General features: G+C 43.5%; 1 protein-coding gene across 1 annotated transcript in view; it reads left to right on the forward strand.

The window, feature by feature from the left end:
- The window catches only part of PSD3 (pleckstrin and Sec7 domain containing 3), a 482,251-nt gene that overhangs the window by 113,719 nt on the left and 341,168 nt on the right, over positions 1–27,364 (forward strand). Inside the window, exon 2 of the mRNA XM_052661313.1 lies at positions 23,147–23,255. Coding sequence (XP_052517273.1) covers positions 23,147–23,255 — 109 coding nt within the window. The remainder of the gene's footprint in view (positions 1–23,146; positions 23,256–27,364) is intronic.

The raw sequence follows: 27,364 nt of genomic DNA on the forward strand, positions 1-27,364 counted from the left end.
GGGGATCTTCCCAACCCAGGGCTCGAACCCAGGTCTCCCACATTGCAGGCGAATTCTTTACCAGCTGAACTCCAAGGGACGCCCATGGAGTGTTATAGCCAAGACTAGTAGTAATTAGAGAGCCCTTAAAACAATTTGGATTTTGAATTTTCCTTGAAGATGAACATTCAGAATATCAAATTCATTTAATTAATGGGGTTTTCACTATATTGCTAAAAATCTTAGCTGGAATTTTTCTTGCTTACTAGTCCATTTCTGTGAATATCACACACTGAACAAATATAGTGTGATCTTTCTTTAGAAAAGGCCACGAATAAGATACCATTGTTATAAAATAAATTTTAAACAAGGCCTAAAACAAACATGGATAGTTTGTGTTTCATTACTGACTCTGCCTGCACCAGGAATTGGTAATGTTTTGTGGACATCCCACACATTTACATTGTTCTCTGGATTTCCATGCAGTTGAAGATAATACTGTAGTCATTTTTTTTTTTTAACTGACTGCCTGTTGAATCTAAATTTAGCTGTTTAGTTTTCAGGATATAATTAAGATAGTGTACTTCATGGAACTTCATGGGCTTCCCTGGTGGTTCAGATGGTAAAGCGGCTGCCCTCAATGCGGAAGACCCGGGTTCAATTCCTGGGTTGGGAAGATAACCTGGAGAAGGAAATGGCAATCCACTCCAGTACTCTTGCCTGGAAGATCCCATGGACAGAGGACCCTGGTAGGCCACAGTCCATGGGGTCGCAAAGAGTCTGACATGACTGAGTGACTTCACTTTCACTTCATGGAACACTTAAACAAAAAATATTCATGGGGAAGGGATTTTTAAAAGATTGTATAACTGTGATGTAACTTAAAAACTTAGATCTGCTAATAAATGGATCAAAATGGAACAAAAGCACTCTGGAAGGCATTGCACATCCCAAGTTTATAAACTAAATACATTTTGTATTGAAACTTAAAGATTTAAATGAATGTTATCCTTCCAGAGTAGGCACTTTGGGAGACTGGGTACTTATTTTTCTGGTGTGATAGTAGCTCAGCATGTTATTGATCTTTTCCCTTTGGAATTGCATTTCTATCTGCCATTACATTTTAAAGACTTATCCTCAGTGGTGACAGACCTTTAATTTTTTGTGGATGGATTTTATTTCTGAGTCAGGCCATAACTTTTAAAGCTTGCTCTGTAAGCCATGTGATAGCAAGCTGGGAAAAGTTTTTCTTCAGTGAGACATGAGGTCTGTCTATTAAGAAACTTCCTGTCTTATATGATGTGAAAACTGGTTTTGGAAGTTATTTCAAGATAGGATTTCTAAATGACTTGCTCTGGGTTCCTTGTGTGGTTTCCCTAGGGTGACTGTTTGAATGAGGACAGTTCCTTTAGACATAAGCAGTTTGGTTTTTGAAAATCAATTTCTGTACTTTACTGTCTTCTTGTGAAACCTTCCTCCGGGTCTGAGTGTCCTCATTGGTGAGAACTGGACTGGGTGTGGTTTCTCTGAGTTGGGATGGAGAATCTGATCTTAGATGAGGAGTGTGGGAGTTGTGCTTGCTTTCCTGGCCCCTGAGAAAGGGACTGTGTGTCTGCCACCTTCTCTAAGGGGCCTGGATGCGAAGACAGTTGGGGACCTAGGTCTTCTTCCTTCCGTTTCAGAACCATGGGCGTGTGTTTCTGCCTCCCGGTTCTTTCATAAATCTAGATCTGTTTTAGGAGCCCAGATGAATGTCTCCCGAGGTCACACTTGCTCTGCTCATTCCTCACAGGGGCTTTCAGTTTAGTGTGGGTGATTCAGGCCTAGATCGTCCGCTAGCTTCCTGCTGAACTTCTTGGATATGAGAAGCAGTGCCCCCAGCGCTTCAGGGAACATCTGAGTGGCCCCGAGACCTAATCCTGACTCTGCATTTTCAGGTTCCTTTTACGTGCCTTCATCTTTGGTTACTAACCTGATGGTGTGACTGTTCGGCAGTTAGTGGGTGTTTTTAGTTGGTGTAAAGGAGTTAACTGCTACCAGTGTATGTGGTCATTTGCCTTTCCTTTATTTACTAACTTTCCACTTGACATAGAACATGGTCCTGGGAGTCAAGGGCCTTGGCAGCTGAACCTGGCATACATTAGGCATTTTAAAAATTGTTAAATGAACCAAATAAGTGGCTTTTAATGTCTGGGTTTACTGCGGGTAAGCACACGTCACTGGTAGTCTTAACATACTTTTATGAAGGGCTGAGGTGGAATTCTCCTCTGAAGATCTGAGTCTCTGTGAAAAGAAAGCCAAGTAAAGCCTTTGTGGAAAGATGTCTTCCCATCCACCTGGCATGTTTAGGCCAGGCAGGTAGATTTGGAAGAGTTTTTTTTTGAAGTCTCTTAGCTCTATTTGTCAGTTTCTCAAGCGTTCTTCCTGAACTGTCCCAGTGAGCAAGATACCAGTGGATCCTCCCAGCCCTCCTGCAGCCCTGCTTGCCAAGAGGCCCTCAAGCAGTGTTCCTAAGGGCAGCGTGTCTTGTTTGACTCATTTAAGAAATTCTTGCCAATCTGGTATTCTATTTCCAAAAATATAATAATTTTAACATAAAAATCAGGTTTTAAGTGACCATCCGTTCAATCGGAGCTCCAAGAAAACGTGCCTGTTGGTCGAGGCGTCGCGTACCCCTCGGCGTGCTGCTGAGTCACGCTGAGGCTCTGAGGAACCCCTGATGAGAAGCAGCTTTAGGGCCTAACTGCAAGCTGAGCGGTCTGAGGAAGTGCGCCTCTTTAAAGACTACTTTGTTTGAGAGTCCAGGAGAGCGGGTAAACACCTTGTGAGAAGTGGAACGGCAGTAGTCTGGAAAATGTATAGGCTGTAGCTGCCTGTTTGGGAAACCCATGTTCTCCTGGGGAGAGGCGTGCCCTTTGAAGTAACCAACCCCGTGTACTCCAGCCACTACGGAGAGTCACGTCGGCGGTTCCCGGGCTGTGGGACTGTGTGCCGGCTGTAATCCTGGGAAGGGTTACACAGTATACTTTTCTTTTTTTCTCATTTTAACAAGGAAGATGAAAATACTTGCTGCCTCCTCCCCTCGTCAGGTGGTGTAAGGATTAGTGAGATCATGCTAGTAAGGTGCATTAGCCTCTTTGAGAGAAAGGGGCGTGGAGAACACAAGGTGTTCAGTCAGCAGGAGTTTAACCCTTCTTTGGCCGTCAAGCTTCCATTGTTCTGTTCTGCTCTACACAGCACAGTGCTATATTAAGCCCGAGGGCCATCTATAGGCCACAGATAGCCATGTGTCCAAACGCAGAGGAGGCCTTTCAGCTTCGCATGTTTTAACTTGCCACCCAGCATCCTGGGAGCTTGGCTGCTGCGTGTTGGAGGGACGCTTTCCCTGTAGACCTCCTACCGCATTTTACAGCTTCTTGTCTGTTTGTGGGGACTGTTTCTGCAGTAACTGTGTATGTGTGTGCGCTCAATCACTTCAGTCGTGTCAGACTGTGCGACCCTCTGGACTGCAGCCCGCCAGGCTCCTGTGTCCGTGGGATTCTCCAGGCAAGAGCTCTGGAGTGGGTTGCCATTTCCTCCTCCAGGGGATCTTCTGGACTCAGGAACCGGACCCACGTCTCTGAGGCCTCCCTGCTCTGGCAGTTGGGCTCTTTACCACTAGCGTCACCTGGCAAGCCCCTCAGTAGCTATATAGGTGGTCCTGGTTTTTTAAACTGTAGTTTATTCCTGTGCCCTCCATAGGTAATAAGTTGTCATTCAGACAGTGTGAGGGTCATTCTCATCAGGGGGTATGCCGCTTGCTGTCCCTGCAGAGCGGGAGAGGACCCAGCCTTGCCAGTAAAGCTTGTGGACCCAGTTCTGTCAGTGGCCCGGTAGGGATGGTGGTTCCTGAAGGGTATGGCCGCCTCCTCATAGGTAGATGTCACCTGATTTCAGTTGGAAAAGCTGCCCCTGGGCTTTGGCAGGATGTGGTAAGTAAATCCTGACTGTCATAACTGAGTTTAAAAGTCAGATGCTGGAGTGTTTTGAAAGACAGTATTTCTGAAGGACCAATGAATGAAGCTACTGTAACAGAAAACAGCAAAGTTTAAAATAATGTTGATACTCAGGATGGCAGAATTGGGGGAGGTGGAAATGAGATGGGAGAAATATAATGTTAAACATTTAAAAGTACACTGAAATATAATGCTTAATTGTCAGTGGACTCTAAGCAGTGAATTAAGTACATTTAAAAATAGCTTTTTAACATGAATGAACCTTTTTATGAGCTGAGCTTCAATGACAAATAAGTTGGTCATGCAAATCGCTTTTTAGTGGTCTGCTTTAAACATTTTAGGGCTGGGATTTAAAAGAAATATTTTGAAGCAAAAAGTGTGACCTACAAGCAACACTAATTATCATAACAATTATGTTATGTAGCCCAATGAAGAGATAGGGATCGTTTTGTAATGTTATGTTTTCTTTGCATTTCAAAATAAGCCAAAGGGTGGCCTGGATGTAAAATGGAGACCTCTGGCACTGAGGGAGTTGGGAGTATTATAGACACAGGAGTCTTTTGTGCGTCTCTGGAAAAAAACAGCCAGTTCTGAGCCAGTCAACACTTGGGCAGCTTTGGAGATCAAGGGACTCGTTGCTTAGAGAAGTTAAAGAGTAGCTTGTTGCTCATGAGGTAGGCTTTAAGGAGAAGCCTGTGCTATGACTTGGATCTGAGGCAACCCAACCCTTGAAGAAAGAAAGTAAGCGCTTCAGGTTTTAAGGAGTAGAACACTGTTTTGTTCAGTGTAAAGGAGTTATTAATTAGGATTAGGAAATGATGTTTCTTACAAGTAAGTCAGAAAGAGAAAAATAAATATCTTATATTAATGCATAGAAAGGTCCGTCTAGTCAAAGCTTTGGTTTTTCCAGTGGTCATGTATGGATGTGAGAGTTGGACTATAAAGAAAGCTGAGCGCTGAAGAACTGATGCTTTTGAACTGTGGTGCTGAGAGGACTCCTGAGAGCCCCTTGGACTGCAAGGCGATCCAACCAGTCCAATCCTAAAGGAGATCAGTCCTGAATATTCTTTGGAAGGACTGATGGTAAGCTGAAGCTCCAATACTTTGGCCACCTGATGCGAAGAATTGACTCATTGGAAAAAACCCTGATGCTGGGAAAGATTGAAGGCAGGAAGAGAAGGGGATGCCAGAGGATGAGATGGTTGGATGGCATCACTAACTTGATGGACATGAGTTTGAACAAGCTCTGGGAGTTGGTGATGGACAGAGAAGCCTGGCGTGCTGCAGTCTGTGGGGTGGCAAAGAGTTGGACATGGCTCTTTATGTGTATAAAGAGTCATGATATATAAAGAGGACACAATCCTATATATATATAGAATCTAGAAAAGTAGTACTGATGAACCTATATACAAGGCAGCATTGGAGATGGCTCAGCAGGTGAAGAATCTGCCTGCACTGCAGGAGACGCAGGAGATGGGGCTTTGATCCCAGGGTTGGGAAGATCCCCTGGAGGAGGGCATGGCACCCCACTCCAGTATTCTGGCCTGGAAAATTCTATGAACAAAGGAGCCTAGGAGGCTATAGTCCAAAGAGTCACAAAAGTGTTGGACATATCTGAATGACTGAGTGTGTGTGCACATGTTTGTACGCGCACGCACACACACACGCACGTGCACAGGAGATGCAGACGTAGAGGACAGACTTGCGGACACAGTGGGGGAAGGGGAGGGTGGGATGAATGGATAGAGTGGATGGAAACGTGAATTACCGTGTGTAAAATAGATATCCAGTGGAATTTGCTGTATAACACAGGGCTCAATCTGGTGCTCTGTGACAGTCCAGAGGGATGTGATGAGGCAGGAGGGAGTTTCAAGAAGGAGAGGACGTATGTATACCTATGGCTGATGTGTGCTGATATATGGCGGAAACCAGCACATTAAAGCCCTTCTCCTCCAATTGAAAATTTTTTTTAAGATGAGGAAAAAAAGTACTTCTTAAACTCATTTTGAGTGATTTTGCCTGTAAATACAGACATATAAGGTAGAAGCTGTGCATATATGTGCCATCTTCTCAATGAGGTATTTTTTCTTTTTTTTGGTAGCAAGTACTGAAATGTGTAAGTTCCACATTTTTTGTAACTTTCTTTCCTCTGTACATGAAGAAGGCCTACTTAGTGGGGCTAATTTGCCCGAAGCAGGTCTCAGCATCCACCCAGAGACAGCAGGCAGGCGGTCCAGGTATGGAATACCTGGGCTGAGCGGCCCCTCTGATGGGGCACCTTGACATCTCCTGCTCTTTCCAGTGACACATGCACTTCATATTGCAGTGATGCGGCCTTTATGTTTTATAAGCAAAATCTTAAAACGACTGCTATCCCATTTAATTCGGAGTGCTGTTAATACATTACTTATGCCTGGAATATTGCTACTGCCCGTTCGTTTCGCTTGTCCCCTATTTCTTATAAATTCCTGGGCAAGATAAATGTAAGGAACTAGTCACTGATTCTGATTTTTAAATGTTTTGATGGCCTTTAATTACCTTTCTGAGTAATTTTGAAAAAAAAGATAACTGAGTTTGTCTTGTTGATGCTTTGCCCTTTGTTTGCTGCTGGTCAGGTATGTGTAAAATAAGAAAACACGACTAAGGTTCATAAACTAGGGACCCATGAGAACGTGTTATGTTCCTAAGAAAAGCGTTGAAGGAACTTTTTTGTTTCAGATGCAGAATTTTGGGGGTCAAACTCTCTGTGGTTTGTAATGTATGGGAAAACATACAGTGTCTAAGCATAGCTCTTTCAAAGGTCATGCAGATCTTGGCTCCACTGGTTGCCTGCAGTGGCCTTTAACCCTTTCATGTCTTCTTGTCTTTGAGACAGGAGTGACAATAGGACGCAAGGGTTTGTGAGGGTTAAGATGATAAGACATTTAAAGTTATTAGCCTGGCTCATAGCTTGCAGTCATAAATAAATTTTTTAATTAAAAAAATCTTTTTAACCAATAAAAGCTGTCTAGGCTAGTAAGTTCTTCAGCATTTAGAGGTGTCTGAACTTTAGGATGCTGTGGAACAGTTCAAGTACCAACTTGATAGACAGACCGGAATAACTATATCACCCAGTTTAAAAAAAAAAAAAGTCATCTCTTCGGGGATCCATTAAGCAATATGACTTGCCACTTTTTCCCATGAAAACACTATTCCTCATCCCCATTCCCCCCGCCCATCCCTTTTATTGTATGTCTTGTATTGTCATAGATTCCCAGTTTGAAAGCAAAGCCAAGGTTTCTAGGTTTTTTTTAATCTTGGAGGGTTTTTAAAAGGGAATTCCGGATAGGTATGGTGGTGTTTTAAGAATCGCTAGTGACCTGTCTTCATTTTGAAGCTGATATAAAATGTTTGTGAAATGAAACTCAGTGTTGTCAGTTTTACATGGTTCCTCAGGGAAGTGGGCCACGCCAGTGCCCTGAAGGCGTGAGCTCAGGGGAGTGGAGGGGCCGTACCCCATTGACTAGGACTTAGAAACAGTTTTGTGGGGCAGATACCTGATTTATCATGCTGTTTGACTCAGGACAAATAAAATGCCTTTCTGGCAATTTTAAAGACCTCTCCAAAGGACGGTTTATATCTACAGATACCGTCCGTATATATATAATTTTTAGGACTCTTCTGTTTTGTGTTTTTGTCTTTAGATAGTTTAAATTGTAACCTTCTCTGTCTTATGTTGCTGTTCCATGGTATTGACCACCATGTAAAGGAGCTGACTAATTAAAAAGGATAGTTTTGTTTCTGTCACTGCTTCATTAACAATGCTTACCCTTAGAGAGTTCTCTTTCAGATTTAGCTGAAGTTCCTTTTTTGCTGAATTTTTCCATTTTTGAGTGGAGCTGTAAAATGTCTGTTAATATGTACTGTATTCTCTCTAACTTTTAGTCTTTAGGAGTACGATTACCGCTCAGAATTTTTTTACATTTGCTAAGTCCTTTTACTCCCTCCAGAAGTCTCATTTTCAGCTTCTTAAATCATCTTCATTATTCTTTTCAATTAGGCTTGGAACTCTAATATGGATCTAACTGAATGTGTTAGTTACATACATAGAGTATAACAGTGGCTTAGCACCCTGCATTTGTAACAGCCCTGTTATGTTAGCGGCGTCACGGAAGGAGCATTTTATTGTCAGCTAGTGATCAACGGTGATCCGTAATGTATACGTGCATTTCCTGATCTGTGTTCATAATTTGTCTTTATTCAGGTTAGTTGGTTTGTATTGGACAGCTTTCCATTGTTTTATGATTTCCCTTATTTTATGATTACTCATATCTGAAGAACCTTTTGCAAATCACATCTGCACAGCTGCAGTTTCCCTCCGGGGTCATGACCTAAGACTCTTTGCCAGTGCAGAGGTTGCTGTGTTTCTCAATCATGCTGGCTGTACCTATTCTGTGCCCACGTGCCAGCGCATTCATTATTAACTGGGTGATCTCATGAGCTTCGGCAGGCAGGGATTTCCTGCTCGAGAGCCTCGTGGGAGCCTTGAAAACTGCTGGGTATTCTGAAGTATTGCTGTGAGGATGAGAGGATGTCCCCCACAGTGGTTGAGATCCATATTGAGTTCAGCCTACTTCCCCAATTCCGTCTCTCCTTTACAGCCCACCGCCCCCACCCCTATCTGTTCCCAGGCTGTCGTGAGGGAGTGGAAAGAAATTCTGCAAGAGCTGGCTTCTGGCCCAGTGCTTGTGATGGGTGGAGAGGGCAGAGATGGGTGGGCTGGCGTGGGAGGAGCTCTCAGGGATTTGGACCCCGCTGAGGCTCTTCTTACCTTTGTGTCTCCCTAGGTTAGAGTCATTTCTCCTTTGTGTGCAGTCGGTCAGCCTACTTTCCTGAGTCATTGTTTGCTCGGAGGATTAGGCTTGTTGAGGTGGTCGATGCGTGCTCTGTATCGTTTCTTACTGAGTGGCGCTCCTCTCTCGCTGCACCTGAAGCAGCTGGAGTTGGAGTGGTCTGGGAGTGGGGACACGGTGGGGGAGACTTGGCTGTTGGTGACTCCTGTGCCATTTTTATAAACAGGACCCCTTGGTTGCCACCAGACGCAGTGATAAAGCGGTGATCAGTAGCTTGAGAGGCGTGTCCTCTGCTGAGTGGGCCAGAAAAGGTAGGGGTGGGGAGGTCAGTGAAGAGCAAAACCCTCGTCCTTTTGTTTTTATTTGTTGATTGTCTTCCATTATTAAAAAATAGTCTAGAGAGGGATGTGTGTGAAGCACTGATACTTGGCCAAAGTCACCTCAGGGTCGTATACGCCGTTAACCAAAGCTGAGAAAATATCGAAGTGACAGACCAGAACAGGCCGTCTCCTACGAGAGGCTTGGCAGGTAGCTGACATCAGGACTTTTCTTGCTTGATTTTCCTCTGCTGATGAGATCTCTTTTGCTCAGAATCTTCTAATATATCCCCCCACTTAAAACCGACTTTCAAATAATTGAATACAAAAGTCCAAACTGCTCAGCTTGACATTTGAAACTCTTGAGTGCTAAGCTTCCTCTCTGTGTCATCTGCTCCTTTCCTACTGAAGTCCAGTCCGTGGGCCAGCAGCTTCGGTGTCACCCGGGAGCGTGTTAGAAATGCCGACTCTCAGCCCCTACGTGGACCATGGCATCAGCACTAGATTGCAGCAAGGCCCGCACGTGTGTGGAAGCCCGCCGCAGCGGGAGAATCTCTGATCTGCCTCATTCTCCTTAATCTCCCTTTTCGGCCCGCAGTCAGGCTAGCCAAACATGTTCTGCACTTCCCCAGTGGCCTGCCTTTCTTCAAATGCTAACGATTTCCCAGAAAAGTCATTTTTCTCAACTTCCTCTCTTTAGTTCCATTCATCTGATTGACTCGGTGTCTAAATATGCCAAGAACTGATTTGGATTTCAGACATGACTGGACATACAGACCCTACACTGTTTGTACAGGCTCCCTGGAAGACAGCTCCTTTGACCCCCAATTCCACTTCTAGAAGATTTTCCTGAAATAATTATCAGAAAAGAATGTAAAGAAATGTGTATAAAGTTGATCACTACAATATTATGTATAATAGTGAGAAATTGATAAATTAATAAATTTTGTTATAGTCATATGATATACTATTGCATATTCAAGATGGTAGGACATATTACTGAAATGAGAATATATCAACAATGTCCCTGAATAACAATGATGTTATTAAAACAAACACACTTAATTCCTGTGCTCCACGGGCTTATAGTTGAACAAGTAAGAGAGGTGTAAACCAAGAAGTACAGAAATAATGTAGTAATACAGAAATAATGATAATGTTAACAGCGGCAACTGACATCTCTTGGACACTTAAAATGTTCCAGACGTTTCTAAGTGCTTCACTGTTATCTTCCTTTATCTTTTCCAAAGATAAACTACTGTTGATTCTACGTGAGAAAATTATCTTATTGTCACATATTTTAACCTTTTCCATTATGATGGGTAAAGTTTGGTAACGTTTTAAAAATTGGTGTTTCACTGATTATTAGCAAGGTTTGTTCAATACCTTTTAATATATATTGATCGTTTTTAAATGTGTATTTCTTAAAAAGGCTGTTTTTGTCTTCTGCCTGTTTTTTCTGTTTGTCTTTGACCATTCTGAAAAATCTACTTTCTGTCTTTTGAATATGTGTTTGCTGGATTATGGTGTTCCAAATAAAGGAAGTGTTAATACGATCACTCCTTATGTTTTTAATTAATTTTTTCTTATACAGAAAATGATTATTCTGAGCAAAATTAGGGATCTGTAATCGGTCACATCAGTAATCTTTGTTCATAAATTGATGTGAGCTATCGGCCTCAGGTAAATGTGTCAGTAAATAGAATATGTAGGTAATCTCTGACTTTTATATGTGAATTTCAAGTTTGTAATTATCTGGAACTCTGCTTTTCTTTTTCCACAGAAACAAGTCAGTTCCTAGGTTTCCAGCAAGCCCAAACAAGCATTCTTAAAACTAAGTCTTCATAATAATAAAGCACTAAATATTATTCGAACTCAGCATAAAAAATACCGCTTATCACATTAATTTTATATTCTAATTATAGGTGTAAAAATAGAACAAGCCTCTAATCTTCAGAAGCTCTGGTGATCAGACTGTGGGATACGTGGGTGGGGGGGATGGGGTGGGTGGGGAGAAGGATGAATGTCTTTAAAACTACAAAGTGCAGAAACCTTTGGTGAATCATTTATTCTCCAGTGTTCTGTACCTAAGAACAGGAACAAAGGCAGTTTGCATTCACTCACTATTCTTCAGCTCATGCGCTGTCTGTTGAGCATCCAGTGTTCGTGAGGATGGCTTGGCCTGTTGAGTGCAGCAGGAGAGTTTACCCACGCTGTATTCCTTGCGTTACTTGGGTCTGAAAGCAGTGTTATGACTTTATTGTTCTCAGCCACTGTGCAAGTTTAAAACCACTGTTAAACCAACAGCTTTAACATCAGTTGTAAAATGCCCATGACAAGCCAGGGAGCCTCTGAGTGCCTTCCCCCAGGTATTCTGTGCTTGTGGTTTGTGTCATAGGGGTGGTGGAGGCGGCCTGAGAGGGATACGCTCTGTTCCTTGCTGTTGGCTGTCCTGCTGTTCCTTGGTCTTTTTGAGGGTTCACTTGTATACCCCACAGAGCTCCGGAACAGTAGCTCTCACACTTCCGCACACCTGAGCATCCGCTGGGGGCATTAGGTACAAAGTCAGCTTCCCCTGCGCCCCTTCAGGAGTGTGACCAGAGGCCTGAGGCGTTCCGCAGCCTGCGGTGTGTCCACAAACACCCTGGGGACAGTGTTGCAGGCGCCCCTGGGCCTGCAGAAATGCTGCTCTAGAGAGTGTCCTCCTCCGTGCTGTCTCTCTCGAGTGTGAATCAGACTAGACAGTTCTCACACCCCTGGCTCCTGTGAGCGAGCCATCACCCCGATGGACTCTGTCCGGGTACTGCGTGCAGCTCCATGTCCCTGAAGAGGTAACTGACCTAATGGGACCTAAAAGTCCTAAAGTCCTGGAGGAAATTGTTTACTTTGTCATATTTATGTAAGTAGGTGTCTCCAAGAAGCTCAGTCATGTTCGCTTATGATGAACAGTTTATCTTTGTAAAAACTAACTTATAAAAATATAAGATGAGCACATTTTGGTTAGTGTTACGGATAGTGTGGATATCCTGACAGTGTTTAAGTTTAAAGGGTGGAGAGATTCTGAAATAAAAATCCAGGTCCCCTTGTCAGTTTGGGCCTTTTACCTGTTGACTATCCGTCAGACTTGCCTGAATCTGGGATGCTGAGCAGTCTGGAAAATTGGGCAAATTCCTAGTCAGGACACTGAAAAATGCCTCTACTGGTAATTAACAGGGCTATTAGGAACCTACATAATGTGTTTCACTTTTCTGTATCATTTTAAAATGAAAAATTTCTTTAGGATGATTGAATAACTAGTATTATTTATCTGAAATTGGACTTGGAATTTTTGTTCAGTGTCTGTTTTTAGGACTTTATTCTGTGTTATCTTTGGTGTTCTTTTCCTTGGCCAGACAGATACGCACTTTGTAGATCCTTTGACCGCAGCGGGTATGCATTTCTTCACAGTGGGTATCTGCTAACACCAGGCAGGAGATGCTTGTGTCATCTGGTCAGGCTTTATGTTCTGCAGGCAGAGCCAGGTGCTTCCCACGGGGATGACATGACTCTTCTAATTTTCTCTGTGATGTCAAACTCATGGTCGTTCAGTGTCTTTTAAGAGGGGCCCATACTTGGAGATGGTTTACTTTGGTAAGATTTTGGTGGACCATATATTTTCTTGTAGAAATTAATGCAATGAATATATTATTAGTCTACAATAAAGACTATTATTCCTAATATTTCATGTGCTCATTAAACTTAAATTACAGGCCAGATTTTTGACTTTCAGAATGTTTGTATTTGCCCAGAGGCACTTTTTTCTCCATACATGCAGTAATTTTCTATATACATACAGATATAAATGTATTTATTGGGTAAATAACTTATGCTTGGTGTATAGAAACTGATGTATCTGATTGCTCACATACCTTTTTTGAGAAGAAAGTTATGGTTGGTTTTCTTACCTTAATCAAGAACAGTCTTTACCATGCTTATTGCAAGACCCAGTTCTAGGTATTACATTTTCCCCTAAAATACATAGCCACCATCCAGGGGTGACTTTCTACTTAAGGGAAATAAAGCTATAGCAAACCAGGTGAGAAAATACTTACTTTTTCATGATGCCTACCCTGAATTCACAGTTAGCACCTATTTTTCCATCTCATCAAAGTGCCAAATGACATTTTTAAAAAAAATTAGAGCGAATTTAATTTCATCTCAGAAGTTAGTGGAAAATTTGAAATAACTGAAGATAGCCCCATGTTTGTGAAACTTAGTTTTGGTGACGAGGCTGATACTTCGTTTTCATTTATGCAATTTGTGGTTATTTCTGCCAAGGTTTCAGGGCTTTTTTGAGGTTGCTGAGTTTATAAAGACTCAGCAAAAATACTTACGAACACTTGCCGTGAGCCTGTAGTCTCTGACGGCTTTGCTACCCGCTGTGATTGTTCTCAGTACCGAGCCTTCCTCCGCTGTGTGTTCTTGAGTCCGCAGAGGAGCATTTGTGAGTGCTGGTTGACTGTTCAGAGTCTGGTTGATTTCCTCCCAGGGGTCCCAATTGTGCTGGGCTGACTTTCAAAGTTTTCTGTGGCTTTCCAGCTTTCCCTCTTCTTACCTAGCCTGAATCCTGACTTACTGTCAACATATGGAAGGTGAGACCTGTAGCAAGTAAGAACATGTGTTCTGAGGCTTAACATGTGTTTTTCTTTTTAAAACTTGGACCTTTATGTTGTCCGTTTTATTTATTAGTTTTAAAGACTATCAGATCCAGAGCCCGAGGAAGGTAGGTGGGAGTCAGCAGGGCAAAGAGAAAGGCAAAAGGTAGACTTCTATCCCTGGGTCTGCACACTTGCCATCAAGGGTCTCGCCCTCTGTCATTACTGATTACAACGTGGTGGGAAAGGCAGAGGGTGTGTTGTGAACATGTAATGGTTGATTGCTGGTTTTCTTTTAAATTCTTTCTTTGAAGTTCTCCAACACCTTCGTTACTTGGTGCCTTCGTGAAGAAGCAGTCAAGAAAACTTGATCCCTGTGTCTTATTTTAGTTTTATGGAGACTGTGTTACAAAGGAACGTTTATTGTCCTAGTTTCTCAGCCCCTGACTTTCTACATCACATTAGAAAAAAAAAAGGCACTGTTCCCATTTGTAATAAGTCATAATATGTTGTGAATAAGCCAGGGCAGGCTCAGTTCCTAGAAGGGGCAGGTAGTCTTTCCATTTGGTTAGAAGACAACTGTAAGACGGGGCCCCAAGATACAGATGATCCAGGGAAGAGTCCTTTGTGTTGGCCAACGCCTTGCTCACATACCCTTCCCTCTGCCTTCAGTTTTAGTGGCAGGCAGGGTGGGGACTCTGCGCCTCTGTGCTGGAGCCTCCTCTCCCCCTGGCCCTGCCCTTCCCAGGGGAGTGTGCTTTCAGGAAGACAGCTGAGTAGGTGGGTAGCAGGTGGTGGGAAAATGAGAATGGGCCCCCAGGGGCTTATAAACGGGCTGTGGATTCAGCTCTTCCCTCTGTGCTCACATAGGTAAAGCAGGCTGACAGCAAGTCTGCCTGGTGATGGGGTGAGTCCTGCTCCCTGCCCCCCCTCAGTCTTTTTCTTAGCCTGGTGGTCCATGCCTGCTTTGGCTTCTGGTTTGGATGCTCTTTCTAACCTTTCAGTTCAGTTCAGTTCAGTCGCTCAGTCATGTCCGACTCTGCGACCTCATGGCCTGCAGCATGCCAGGTCCCCCTGTCCATCACCAACTCCCAGAGTTTACTCAAACTCATGTCCATTGAGTCAGTGATGCCATCCAACCATCTCATCCTCTGTCATCCCCTTCTCCTCCCGCCTTCCATCTTTCCCAGCAATGGGGTCTTTTCCAATGAGTCAGCTCTTCACATCAGTATTGGAGTATTGGAGTTTCAGTTTCAACATCAGTCCTTCCATTGAATATTCAGGACTGATGTCCTTTAGGATGGACTGATTGGATTTCCTTGCAGTCTAACCTTTAGAAGATTCTGTTGTCTCAATTGTTTCTTGGCTGTTTCTGGCCTCTTTCTGCTCTTGAGAGTCTGCCCGTCCCACTTTCCTTTGGTTACCTTTCCTGGCTTTTGGAATATCTATCCGATTAGCTTATCACCGGAGGAGGAGCTGGTTGTAGGGAATTGCAGATTATTTGGGCAATTACTTCCTCTCAAACACTGGTGTTTTTTCCACTGGCTTTTGTGTAGGGACATGTCAAATATATTTTTAAAGGGAAAAATGCTGCACGTGACGGGATTCGAATCTCTCGCTGTAGAGCCTGGCAGGCTGAAGGAATGGGTGATTTTGCTTTAGTCTTCCAGCTATACAACATTCTTAATTATAGTGGGCGAGCAAAGTATGTTTGAGTGAACTTCAGTTTAACAGAGGGCAGTATAGGTGGGACAACAATTATTCGTTAAGTCTTTGATTATTTCATTAGTAACTCATTTGTAAGTGAAAGCATCAGAGATATACTTATGGCAAACATGTCCGTGTGAACTCATGGTTTTTTAATTAGATACAGAAATAAACATGGGCTTCCCAGGTGGCTCAGTGGTAAAGAATCTTCTTGCCAGTGTGCAAGTTTGGTCCTTGGGTTGGGAAGTTCCCCTGGGGGAGGAAATGGCCACCCACTCCGGTATTCTAGCCTGGACTGAGGAGCCTGGTGGGCTACAGTCCCTGGGGTTGAAAAGAGTTGGACATGACTGAGCGACTACGCACGGCACAGCGTTTCTCTTGTATCTGAAGTGGGTAATTATCATCAGCGACATCTTGAGACTTGGATGATATTAGGTGAAAATTGTTTGTAAATTTGAAAAGCTGTGCAAAACATAAGGTTGAGTTTTTTTTTTTTTTTTTTTTTGTCCTGTCCAATTAAAGGTGGACTGCTAACTTTAAATGTAGGTAGGACATGTTTTGGTGACCACATCATTGTAACTGGATCACAAGGCAAAGATTTGTGTTATTCCTCTTAATAAAACATCTGTGAAGGTGGTTCAGAAATGTGAAGAATCACTGTGTTTCCAAAATAGAAGGGGCCTTAGAGATACATTGGAATAACTCGGTTTATCAATAGGGGAGATGAAGTCCAAGACTGAACGTTAATATGATTGGGTGGCAGTCTCACTTGGGATTCAAGCCTAGATCAGCTGACAGTCTGTTTGCTTAATGTTATTTCATATCCTAATAACATTTATGTTTCTAAAATGGCTGTGATAAAGAATGTATATTATTCAGTTAGTAAAACAGAAGAAAAAGTAGTGCTGAATATTTCAGCTTTTTTGACCTGCAGAAGTTTTGTAGAAGTAGGTGGCTGAAGATTTGTAACCCTTGACGTGGGAGCAGGATATGTCAGTGGGGCACCCAGCTTTAAGAATAGCTCATGTAAGCCGAGCACATTTTGCTTCAATGGGCAAGTCAGGGGAATGCTGGGTTCTGGGGTTCCCCACAATTGTCAGAGTATGTTGTGCTTAGCTAGGGGGGAGCCCTGGTTAGAGCATCCTTTTAACAGGTCTTTCTCTTCTGTGAGCGTCTGAGTGTGCTTTGAACACCACGTCACCTCCAGGCTTTAGCACAAGTGCACCCTGTGGACCAGTGTCAGCATTTTCTGGGAACTTTCTAGGAATGCAGTCTCAGGCCCCATCGCAGACCTGCTGACCTCTATTTTAACAAGATTCCCAGGCAGTTCATATATACAGCAAAGAATGAAAAACACTGGAACTGAGGTTAAGCATGTTGCGCGAGAGGAACATCTCTTTGGAGAATAGTTCCCAGGCTTTTAGTGGAGAAGGTGTGTCAGAAACTTACCTTCCTGGAATTTCTTACAACTGGTGCTTCATCAGTGGCGTCTCTTCTTACTTTGTAGCACCACAGTAATGGAGTTCTGTTTTACTTTTTTTTCCTTATCAACAGGGTAGGCAGTTTCCCTGTTCTCGACATCCTTACCGACATTATTTGTATTCCTTTTGATGATGAAGGCCATTTTGATAGGTGTGAGGTGATATCTCATTGTGGTTTTGATGTGCCTTTCTGCTGATGCAAAAATCAGCATTTTAAGGTTTGAATTAATTGAAAAATTTTAACATTTAATTTTAATTTTATATTAGGATATGGTTGATTTTTTTTTTTTTTTTGCATTTCTTTTCCATGAGGATGGTCTTGATCCTTGTCTCCTGTACAATGTCACGAACCTCCATCCATAGTTCATCAGACACTCTGTCAGGTCTAGTCCCGTAAATCTATTTCTCACTTCTACTGCATAATCATAAGGGATTTGATTTACGTTATACCTGAATAGTCTAGTGGTTTTCCTTACTTTCTTCAATTTAAGTATGAATTTGGCAATAAGGAGCTCATGATCTGAGCCACAGTCCGCTCCCGGTCTTGTTTTTGCTGACTGTATAGAGCTTCTCTGTCTTTGGCTGCAAAGAATATAATCAATCTGATTTCGGTGTTGACCATCTAGTGATGTCCATGTATAGAGTCTTTTCTTGTGTTGTTGGAAGAGGGTGTTTGCTATGACCAGTGTATTCTGTTGGCAAAACTCTATTAGCCTTTGCCCTGCTTCATTCCGTACTCCAAGGCCAAATTTGCCTGTTACTCCAGGTGTTTCTTGACTTCCAAAAGCAAAATTGCTGTCTGGGGAGGCCTTACAAATAGCTGTGAAAAGAAGAGAAGCGAAAAGCAAAGGAGAAAAGAAAAGATATAAGCATTTGAATCAGAGTTCCAAAGAATAGCAAGAAGAGATAAGAAAGCCTTCCTCAGTGATCAATGCAAAGAAATAGAGGGAAACAACAGAATGGGAAAGACTAGCGATCTCTTCAAGAAAATTAGAGATACCAAGGGCATGTTTCAAGCAAAGATGGGCTCGATAAAGGACAGAAATGGTATGGACCTAAGAGAAGCAGAAGATATTAAGAAGAGGTGGCAAGAATACACGGAAGAACTGTACAAAAAAGATCTTCACGACCCAGATAATCACGATGGTGTGATCACTCACCTAGAGCCAGACATCCTGGAATGTGAAGTCAAGTGGGCCTTAGAAAGCATCACTACGAACAAAGCAAGTGGAGGTGATGGAATTCCAGTTGAGCTATTTCAAATCCTGAAAGATGATGTGTGAAAGTGTTGCACCCAATATGCCAGCCAATTTGGAAAACTCAGCAGTGGCCACAGGACTGGAAAAGGTGAGTTTTCATTCCAATCCCAAAGAAAGGCAATGCCAAAGAATGCTCAAACTACCGCACAATTGCACTCATCTCACACGCTAGTAAAGTAATGCTCAAAATTCTCCAAGCCAGGCTTCAGCAATACATGAACCATGAACTCCCTGATGTTTAAGCTGGTTTTAGAAAAGGCAGAGGAACCAGAGATCAAATTGCCAACATCTGCTGGATCATGGAAAAAGCAAGAGAGTTCCAGAAAAACATCTATTTCTGCATTATTGACTATGCCAAAGCCTTTGACTGTGTGGAGCACAATCAACTGTGGAAAATTCTGAAAGAGATGGGAATACCAGACCACCTGACCTGCCTCTTGAGAAATCTGTATGCAGGTCAGGAAGCAACAGTTAGAACTGGACATGGAACAACAGACTGGTTCCAAGTAGGAAAAGGAGTCCGTCAAGGCTGTATATTGTCACCCTGCTTATTTAACTTCTATGCAGAGTACATCATGAGAAACGCTGGGCTGGAAGAAGCACAAGCTGGAATCAGGATTGCCAGGAGAAATATCGATAACCTCACATATGCAGATGACACCACCCTTATGGCAGAAAGTGAAGAGGAACTAAAGAGCCTCTTGATGAAAGTGAAAGAGGAGAGTGAAAAGTTGGCTTAAAGCTCAACATTCAGAAAACGAAGATCATGACATCTGGTCCCATCACTTCATGGCAAATAGGTGGGGAAACAGTGGAAACAGTGTCAGACTTTATTTTTGGAGGCTCCAAAATCACTGCAGATGGTGACTGCAGCCATGAAATTAAAAGACGCTTACTCCTTGAAAGGAAACTTATGACCAACTTAGATAGCATATTGAAAAGCAGAGACATTACTTTGCCAACAAAGGTCTATCTAGTCAAGGCTATGGTTTTTCCAGTGGTCATGTATGGATGTGAGAATTGAACTGTGAAGAAAGCTGAGCGCCGAAGAATTGATGCTTTTGAACTGTGGTGTTGGAGAAGACTCTTGAGAGTCTCTTGGACTGCAAGGAGATCCAACCAGTCCATCCTAAAGGAGATCAGCCCGGAGTATTCTTTGGAAGGACTGATGCTAAAGCTGAAACTCCAGTACTTTGGCCACCTCATGTGAAGAGTTGACTCATTGGAAAAGACTCTGATGCTGAGAGGGATTGGGAGCAGGAGCAAAAGGGGACAACAGAGGATGAGATGGCTGGATGGCATCACCAGCTCGATGGACGTGAGTTTGAGTGAACTCCGAGAGTTGGTGATGGACAGGGAGGCCTGGCGTGCTGCGATTCATGGGGTCGCAAAGAGTCGGACATGACTGAGCGACTGAACTGAACTGATGGTTGATTTATAATGTTGTGTGTTTCAGGTGTACAGCAAAGTGATTCAGTTATACATATATACATTTTTCTTTTTTTTTTTGCTGCAATGCATAGCTTGTGGGATCATAGTTCCCTGACCAGGAAATAAACCCAGGCCCTCGGCAGTGAAAGCACAGAATCCCAGCCACTGGCCCCCAGGGAAGTCCCCACATATCCATTCTTTTACAGATTCTTTTCCTAAGTAGTGGAGTTTTAAAAATCTTATTCTCTGTTGTTTTCCTGAGGTTACCTAGGCCTAAATCCAAGCTATTGATAGTGTATCTTCTCCAGTCTCCCCCATTCCAACACACCACCCAGCTGCTCAAGCCGGATTCCTAGGTGTCATTTTCTGGGCCACGGGTTCTAGATTCAGGATCTGAATCTGGGATCCACAGTTTACCAGCTGTGCCACCTTGGACACGTGACTTATCCACTCGTGGGTTCCCTTTCTGTGCCTGTGAGGCTGGGATGGCAGAGTGCCCATCCAGCAGGACCGACCTGCGCGTTACGTGAGATGCCTCATGTTCTGCATGGGAGCAGCCTGGCCTGGGGCGAGTGGTTAGTCAGTGTTAGCCCTTACGGCTGTGCTTGGTTTCTTCCTTTGTCTTTTTCCTTAAACCCGATTTATCGGGAAGTTCACATAGGTTCTTCCTACAAAACATGTTCCGCATTTATCTACTTCTGTTCCCTTGCCATCATCTGGCCTGAAGCTTTCGCAAATTCTAGTTTATACTTCCAACTGGTATCTCTGATTCCTCTTGACTTACTCCAATCTACTTCCCTTATTTGTTGTTCAGTCGTTCAGTCGTGTCTGGCTGTTTGTGACCCCATGGACTGCAGCATGCCAGGCTTCCCTGTCCTTCACTATCTCCCAGAGTTTGTTCAAACTCATGTCCACTGAGTCGGTGATGCCATCCAACCATCTCATCCTCTGTCACCCCCTTCTCCTCTTGCCTTCAATATTTCCCAGCATCAGGGTCTTTTCAAATGAGTTGACTCTTCACATCAGGTGCCAAAGTATTGGAGCTTCAGCTTCAGCATCAGTCTTTCCAATGAATATTCAGAGTTGATTTCCTTTAGGGTTGACTGGTTTGATCTCCCTGCAGTCCAAGGGACTCTCAAGAGTGTTCTCTATCACCAGAGTGCTAGATCAATTCTTTAGCATTCAGCCGTCTTTATGGTCCATCTCTCATATCCGTACACGACTACTGGAAAAGCCATAGCTTTGACTATACGAACATTTGTTGGCAAAGTGATGGAAAAATTTCCCTTGTAACAACCATATAATTTTTTTAAAGTGTAAATGAATGATCTTTTGAAAATGTTAATGAACCACCATAGGTTTAAAACCTTCCAGTGACTTCCTTTCAAGCCTTTCCTTGGCCTGCACATCCTGTGGTTTTGGCCCCTGCCTCCTCGTCAGTGTTTCTTCCTCCCATGCTGTTTCCTGGGCACCTCTCCGCTTGCACGTGAGCCCACTGTTCTGTGACGACATTGGGTCCCTCAGTTGTTGGGGTAACCTGGTGCTGTCGTACTTCGAGGCCATTGTGTGTGACCCTCCCTCTGCCTGCATGTATGTTTCTGTCCTTTCCCAGCTCTCATCCTTCTCGTATCTGCAGGTATTCATTCCTCAGTGAGCCTTTTCTAACCACCTTGCCTAAATTAGGCCGCCAGTTTCCTCCTTTTATCAGCCTGAAGCTCCCTGAACACATCAAAAAGTTAATATTGCCTGTCCACTGGGGAAAAGGATAATTAACAGCCTGTGGTTACAAAACATGCAACTCCAAGAGGAGTGTGCACCTTTTCCAGAAAGAATAATTTTACATGTTGCGAACATTAAGTGATTATAGAAATGAGCTATTTTAAGAAACTGCTAAAAAAAAAAAAAAAGAAACTGCTAGAGCTATTTTAAGAAACTGCTATCTTGAAACTGTTCAAGAAGGTCTTTGATATTGGTATTCAAGGACAGCTGTCCACTGAACCTGTCTGCAGAGGGTGAAGGTGCATGCTAAGTCACTCAGCTGTGTCCGACTCTTTTTGATCCAGTGGACTGTAGCTTGCCAGGCTCCTTTTTCCATGGGATTCTCCAGGCAAGAATACTGGAGTGGATTGCCATTTCCTCCTCCAGGGTATCTTCCCGCAGAGGGTGAGGAGATATTCATAACCTAGCCATGGGCCTCCTCATTGCTGTCAATCATTTCTGCTACAAAAGATAAAACAGACATCGTGAAACTCTCCTCTTTGAAGTTTGCTGCCTGGTTTCTGATAAAACTCTTCATGCTCCTCTCTCCTAAAGTGAGTGGTCAGTTGCTGCTCGGACATGAGAAGGACGATATCTCAGAATTAGAAGACAGAGGTCAAGTGTGATAATATCTGTATCGTGGTTAATTTTTGAGTTCAGAGTGAAGAGGCAGAAAGATGACTCCCTGGTTGGCCTCAGTCTCATTTCTTTGTGTTTTGAAATTGCTACCTTATTACTTGCTGCTGCTGCTGCTGCTGCTAAGTCGCTTCAGTCCTGTCCGACTCTGTGCAACCCCATAGACGGCAGCCCACCAGGCTCCCCTGTCCCTGGGATTCTCCAGGCAAGAACACTGGAGTGGGTTGCCATTTCCTTCTCCAATGCATGAATGTGAAAAGTGAAAGTGAAGTCGCTCAGCCAGGTCCAACTCTTGGTGACCCCGTGGACTGCAGCCTACCAGGCTTCTCCGCCCATGGGATTTTCCAGGCAAGAGTACTGGAGTGGGGTGCCATTGCCTTCTCCGACCTTATTACTTATTTTTCATTAATTCTAGACCAGAGAAAGGAGGCTCTCCCGAGTTTTGGCAGCTGCTTAAAGCAGCCAGGGAGAGAGTGATGGGAACTGAGAATCATGGTGTGAACCACTCTCAGTCACCTTGTAGTTTTCTTTCAAATGAGGGACATTTAGGATTCCAGAGAACATGGGGATAGATGCTTAAATTTAGGATAACAAATGTAAGTGGGATGCTTGGGACTCCTGTTTGCCTAAATTTAGGCAAAAAAGACCCAAATGTGGTTGCTTTTGGGGAAAGATTACTTTTTGTTGACATACTTTAGCAGAACCCATTCACAGAAATATTCCTGCTATGGGCTGTGGCTGATGATAATCGTTTGGAAAATGATGTGCCTAAAAATAAAATATAGTTTTCTCATTGCAAAAAAGTTATTAATAATAGAACATACACTTAATTTAAAAAATTCTACCATAATTGTGCCCCCCCCAATCAAGCCCAGACTTTACTAGTTTCTCTTGTTCCCCTATAGATGTTTGTATGTTTCTCTTTTTATATGGTTGTAACCTTGCTTGTATTCCAATTTATGTCCTGTTATGTTTTTTCATGTTTCATTTTTAACAGCCATATAGTATTCTATCCAGTGGGTCTGTCATAACCATTCTCTTGTTGGTTGATTTGCTTTGTGATGTATTTTGTATGATGTATTTTTAATGATGTCTTTGTTTTGCTCTGATTTTGCAGGCAGAGACATTTGTTTGGGTTAACAATGCATCAGCACATTCCCAGAGTGTTGCCAAGGCCAAATATGAATTTTTATTTGGCAGATCTGAAGAGAAAACTCCAGATACTAGTAAGTGTTTCCCTGCCTTCCTCTTTCAGGTAACAGATAGGAAGAGATATTAAAATTTCAAATCTCAGAAGCTGAGAATTCTTCAAAGCAAGAAGTGACTTGAGATTATCTACCACAGGCTCCTAGAATCACGTCCTGTGTTTGTGAATTCTACGCTTGGAAAGATGTAGAATTATTTGATGAATAATGAAAGCAAACAGGTTTCATAGAAGTGGGAAGGCAGCTGTGCAGATTGAGAGGTGCTCACTCAGTCCTCAATGGGAGGTGTTAGTCCTGGGAGTGAGGCAGGGAAGGGGTACTGCGTGCAGTTAAGATGCCAGACTCTTGAGCTCGACTTCTTCAGTGTGAACCTAGCCTATAACTTATGAGATGCATGGCCCTGAGTGAGTTGTCTACACTCTTTTTGCCTCAGTTTTCTCAACTGTCAAATGGGATTATAGTGAGACATATCTCAGAATCCTTCTGAGGATTAAGTAGATTGATGTATGTAAAGGTCTCAGAACCGTGCTTGACATGTAATAAATGCTTTATGAGTGTTTGCTGCCATTATTATTTATTGTGATCATCATGATATTCCTGACCTTTGAAGGGGTAGACAGGGAATCTGACCTAATGTAGCTATGGTTCAGTTGAAGAAGTCAAATGATAGCTGTTCCTTTTGACTCATACATTAGATAAGATTATATAATGGGCTCCATAATATCTGGGGATAGCAAGAATGCAGTGTATATTAATAATTCCTTTTACCTTAATAATGAATATTTCTTAGATATTTCAGTAGTTGGAAGTCTTAAACAGCTAAATTATTAAAATATTCTGCTTTATTATGTAGCATAAATACTGTTCTAAGCTTGAGGTTTAGGATACTTAATCATTTATTCATTATTTCTCCAGATGGGAAATACTGATTGTGATCACCCCAAGACTGTGTAAAACTCCTTTTTGGCATAGCCTTAACTTTGTGATTTTGTGCTGACTAAAATTTTTTTCTTTTTAACTTTGATAAAACATGATTTTTACTTTACTATATAGAAGTAATGTCAGAGCTCTACATAGTCCTTTGACTTACTGGTGGGTGAGTTTGGGTCTTTGTTACTCATAGGTTTTGAGTAGTTTTCCCAGTTTACCACAGGTGAATCAAAATGACATTTTAAACCTTCTGTTCCTTCTTTGCCTTGGTAAAAATGGTTGGTACTATTAGTTTCTAGTGTGATGTTATTTTGCAGGGGTATTAGTGTGTATGCATTTATTAAACAGATCTATGTAACGAACACTTCTTATGTGCTAGTCACCTGTGTTGGGCACTGTCAGGGTGCAGAGAAATAGAAGACAGTCCTTGCCTCCTGGGGGCTAATTCTTTGGTCAGAGCAAGGCAGTGATCACTTCAGCTGTGCTGGTGAAGGCTTCATGGAATAGGTAGAAGCTGCACTGTTCTCCAAGAATGACTAGTATTCTGGTTAATTGAGGTTTGGGGGAGGGCATTTCAGACTGGGGGAATGATGTGAAGGGTGTGGTGACAGAAAACACAGATTGTTTGCAGAATAGGGAGGAAACTGGCCAGGTTGGTTTGCAAAGCTCATCAGTGAGAGAGAGATTTAGAAAAATAACCATTTAGAGAGGGGCAGAATCATGGAGAGTGAAGAGTTTGCATTTCATTTTGGTATGCAGAGACAAAGTGCCAAGTACTATTTTAGAGAGATAAATCCAGATAATTGATCTGGAAATTGGAAGGGGCAGCAGAAATTGTTGCTTATTGTAGCAGGGGTATAAGAGGCAAGTTTATGTTGACTTTTGAAAAGTACTTTTAAAAATCTTCAGAAAGAAATGGCACATTTTTATCACTTCAAGAATACTCTTGAAGTTTCTTTATATTGACCATTCATCTATCACTGAAACATGGCCCAAACTCAAAAGACCACAGGGGGACTTCCCTGGTGGTCTAGTGGTTGAGACTCTACCTGCCAATGCATGGGACATGGCTTCCGTCTCTGGTCTGGGAAGATCCCACAGGCTGCAGAGTCGCTAAGCCTGTGCGCCACAACTACTGAACTTACATGCTGCAACTACTGAATCCCACCCCCCCCCAGAGCCCAAGCTCTGCAATGAGAGAAGCCCCTGCAGCAAGAAGGCTGTGCAGCACAGCCAGAGAGGAGCCCCTGCTTGCAGCAGTGGCAACCCAGAGCACACACAAATAAATAAAAAAAATTATTGAAAAAAAGACCATGGGGAGAGGTAGTAGACAGAATAAGACAGCGATTTTATTTGCTTGATAGGCATACCTTTTCTCACTTGTTTTTGTTTTTCCAAGTGGATTAAATAAGTGGCTGAAACTGTCTAAGTGCTGCAGAAGCAGCCTGCTGGGGAAACGGAAACACTGACAGTGCCTGCTGAATGTATCCCCAGTATCAGTCAGGTGGTCGCCGGTAATGACGCAGCCAGGTCAGGGGCGGTCTGTTGGTCCAGGACCCCAGTGAGGCCCGAGGGAAGTGCCCCTGCTCTAGGACAGGAGGCTTAGGCTTTGTCAGTCAGCTGGGAGTTCACATGGGGTGAGGGTGGGAGGGTCCAGAGAAGACAGTTTAAGACGGTTTGCACAGTGTTGCTTATTGCAGGGGTTTTGCATCTGTGACAAGAGTTTAGGGTGTTGGATGGGATATGGGAGAACGTGTGAACAGTGGGAGGAGTCCCTTGGCTGGGAACTAAGATCTGGATTCTGTGATCTGTTTATCAATATAGTGAAAGAAGAGAGTTGATCTTGCTTCTCTGGTGTCTGTTCCCTGCTGCTTTCTGGGAGCTGTCGCAACTTCATGAGCTTTTCAAGGGCGAGTCCAGAGTTGATGATTGCTGAGAGGCTTTGGGCTACACGTGACATCCTTTATGCTGTGGCTTAATGAGGGGTTGGGGGTGGGGGGTCACCCCAGAGGTTGCCTTGCTTCTATTCCCGTCAGCTGTTGGAATATTTGTGGAGCTGCACTGAGCTGCAAGGAGAGAAAGAAGAGGTGGCACACGAGCCTACCCGCGCCTCCCAGACTTCCCCGGTGTCGCTCGTCTTCTCTTACTGGATGCAGGGGCTTCTCTCAGCCAGTCCCACGGGGTCCACTCTGACAGGAGGGGCTTCATTTTTGGAAAGTACATTCTTTGAAGTGTTCCTGAAGCGGTATCAGATGACTGAGGTCGGTCAGTCTTTGGGGGGAAAACCAGAGGGAGGAAATGCTTGAGGTCTTTGAAGAGAAGTGAGACTGTTCTTAGCCTGGGGGGAGGACAGGTGACTCATGGAAGCATATGAGGAAGCGAGGGGCCTGTGAGATGCTGAGAGCTGAAGCGTCCAGCAGCTAGGAGGTGACCAAATGCAGTAAAACAGAGACATAGATGTGTGTGCGTTTAGATATCTCCGTCTGCAGGTATCAGATATGGGTGTGTGTGTATGTATGAAGTTGTCTAGGTCAACAGCACGATCTGAAATGATCATAATGACTGTTGAAATCACTCGAGGTAGATGGCTGCAGACCTCTACATGTGGGATTTGCCTGCCCTGTGTCCCTCCCCGCCTGGCACCCACTTTGGATTTTTGTCACTGTGACAGGACAGTAACTGGGTCTCTCAAGCTAAAATTCAGTATGTATTTACTGCTAAGTGAGGATGTTTTTATGGGTGGTGGGGAGGGTAGGTATTTAATTCAAGGACTGGCATGCCTTGAGCAACAAGGTATAGTTTAAAAAATGTGAGGGCTTCCCAGGTAGCTCAAACGGTAAACAATCTGCCTGCAGTGAGGAAGACCTGGGTTCAAGCCCTCCGTCAGGAAGATCCCCCGGAGAAGGGAATGGCAACCCACTCCAGTATCCTTGCCTGGAAAATCCCATGGACAGAGGAGCCCGGCGGGCTACAGTCCATGGGGTCACACAGAGTTGGACATGACTGAAGTGACTAACACACACACACACACACACACACACACACACAGAGTGTGATGAAATTAGGGACCCAGCTGCCACTGTTCACCCGCTTCTTTGGACTCCAGCATTAGGCATGAATGAGGCTAGGGGCTGCTCAGGACAGTAGCAGGCCTGGCCAGCTGGAGCTGGACCTGGCGCCCCTTTGTTCCTTCTCGGGCT

This window comes from Budorcas taxicolor, chromosome 24 (genome assembly GCF_023091745.1).
Source record: "Budorcas taxicolor isolate Tak-1 chromosome 24, Takin1.1, whole genome shotgun sequence".
Lineage (NCBI taxonomy): Eukaryota > Metazoa > Chordata > Mammalia > Artiodactyla > Bovidae > Budorcas > Budorcas taxicolor.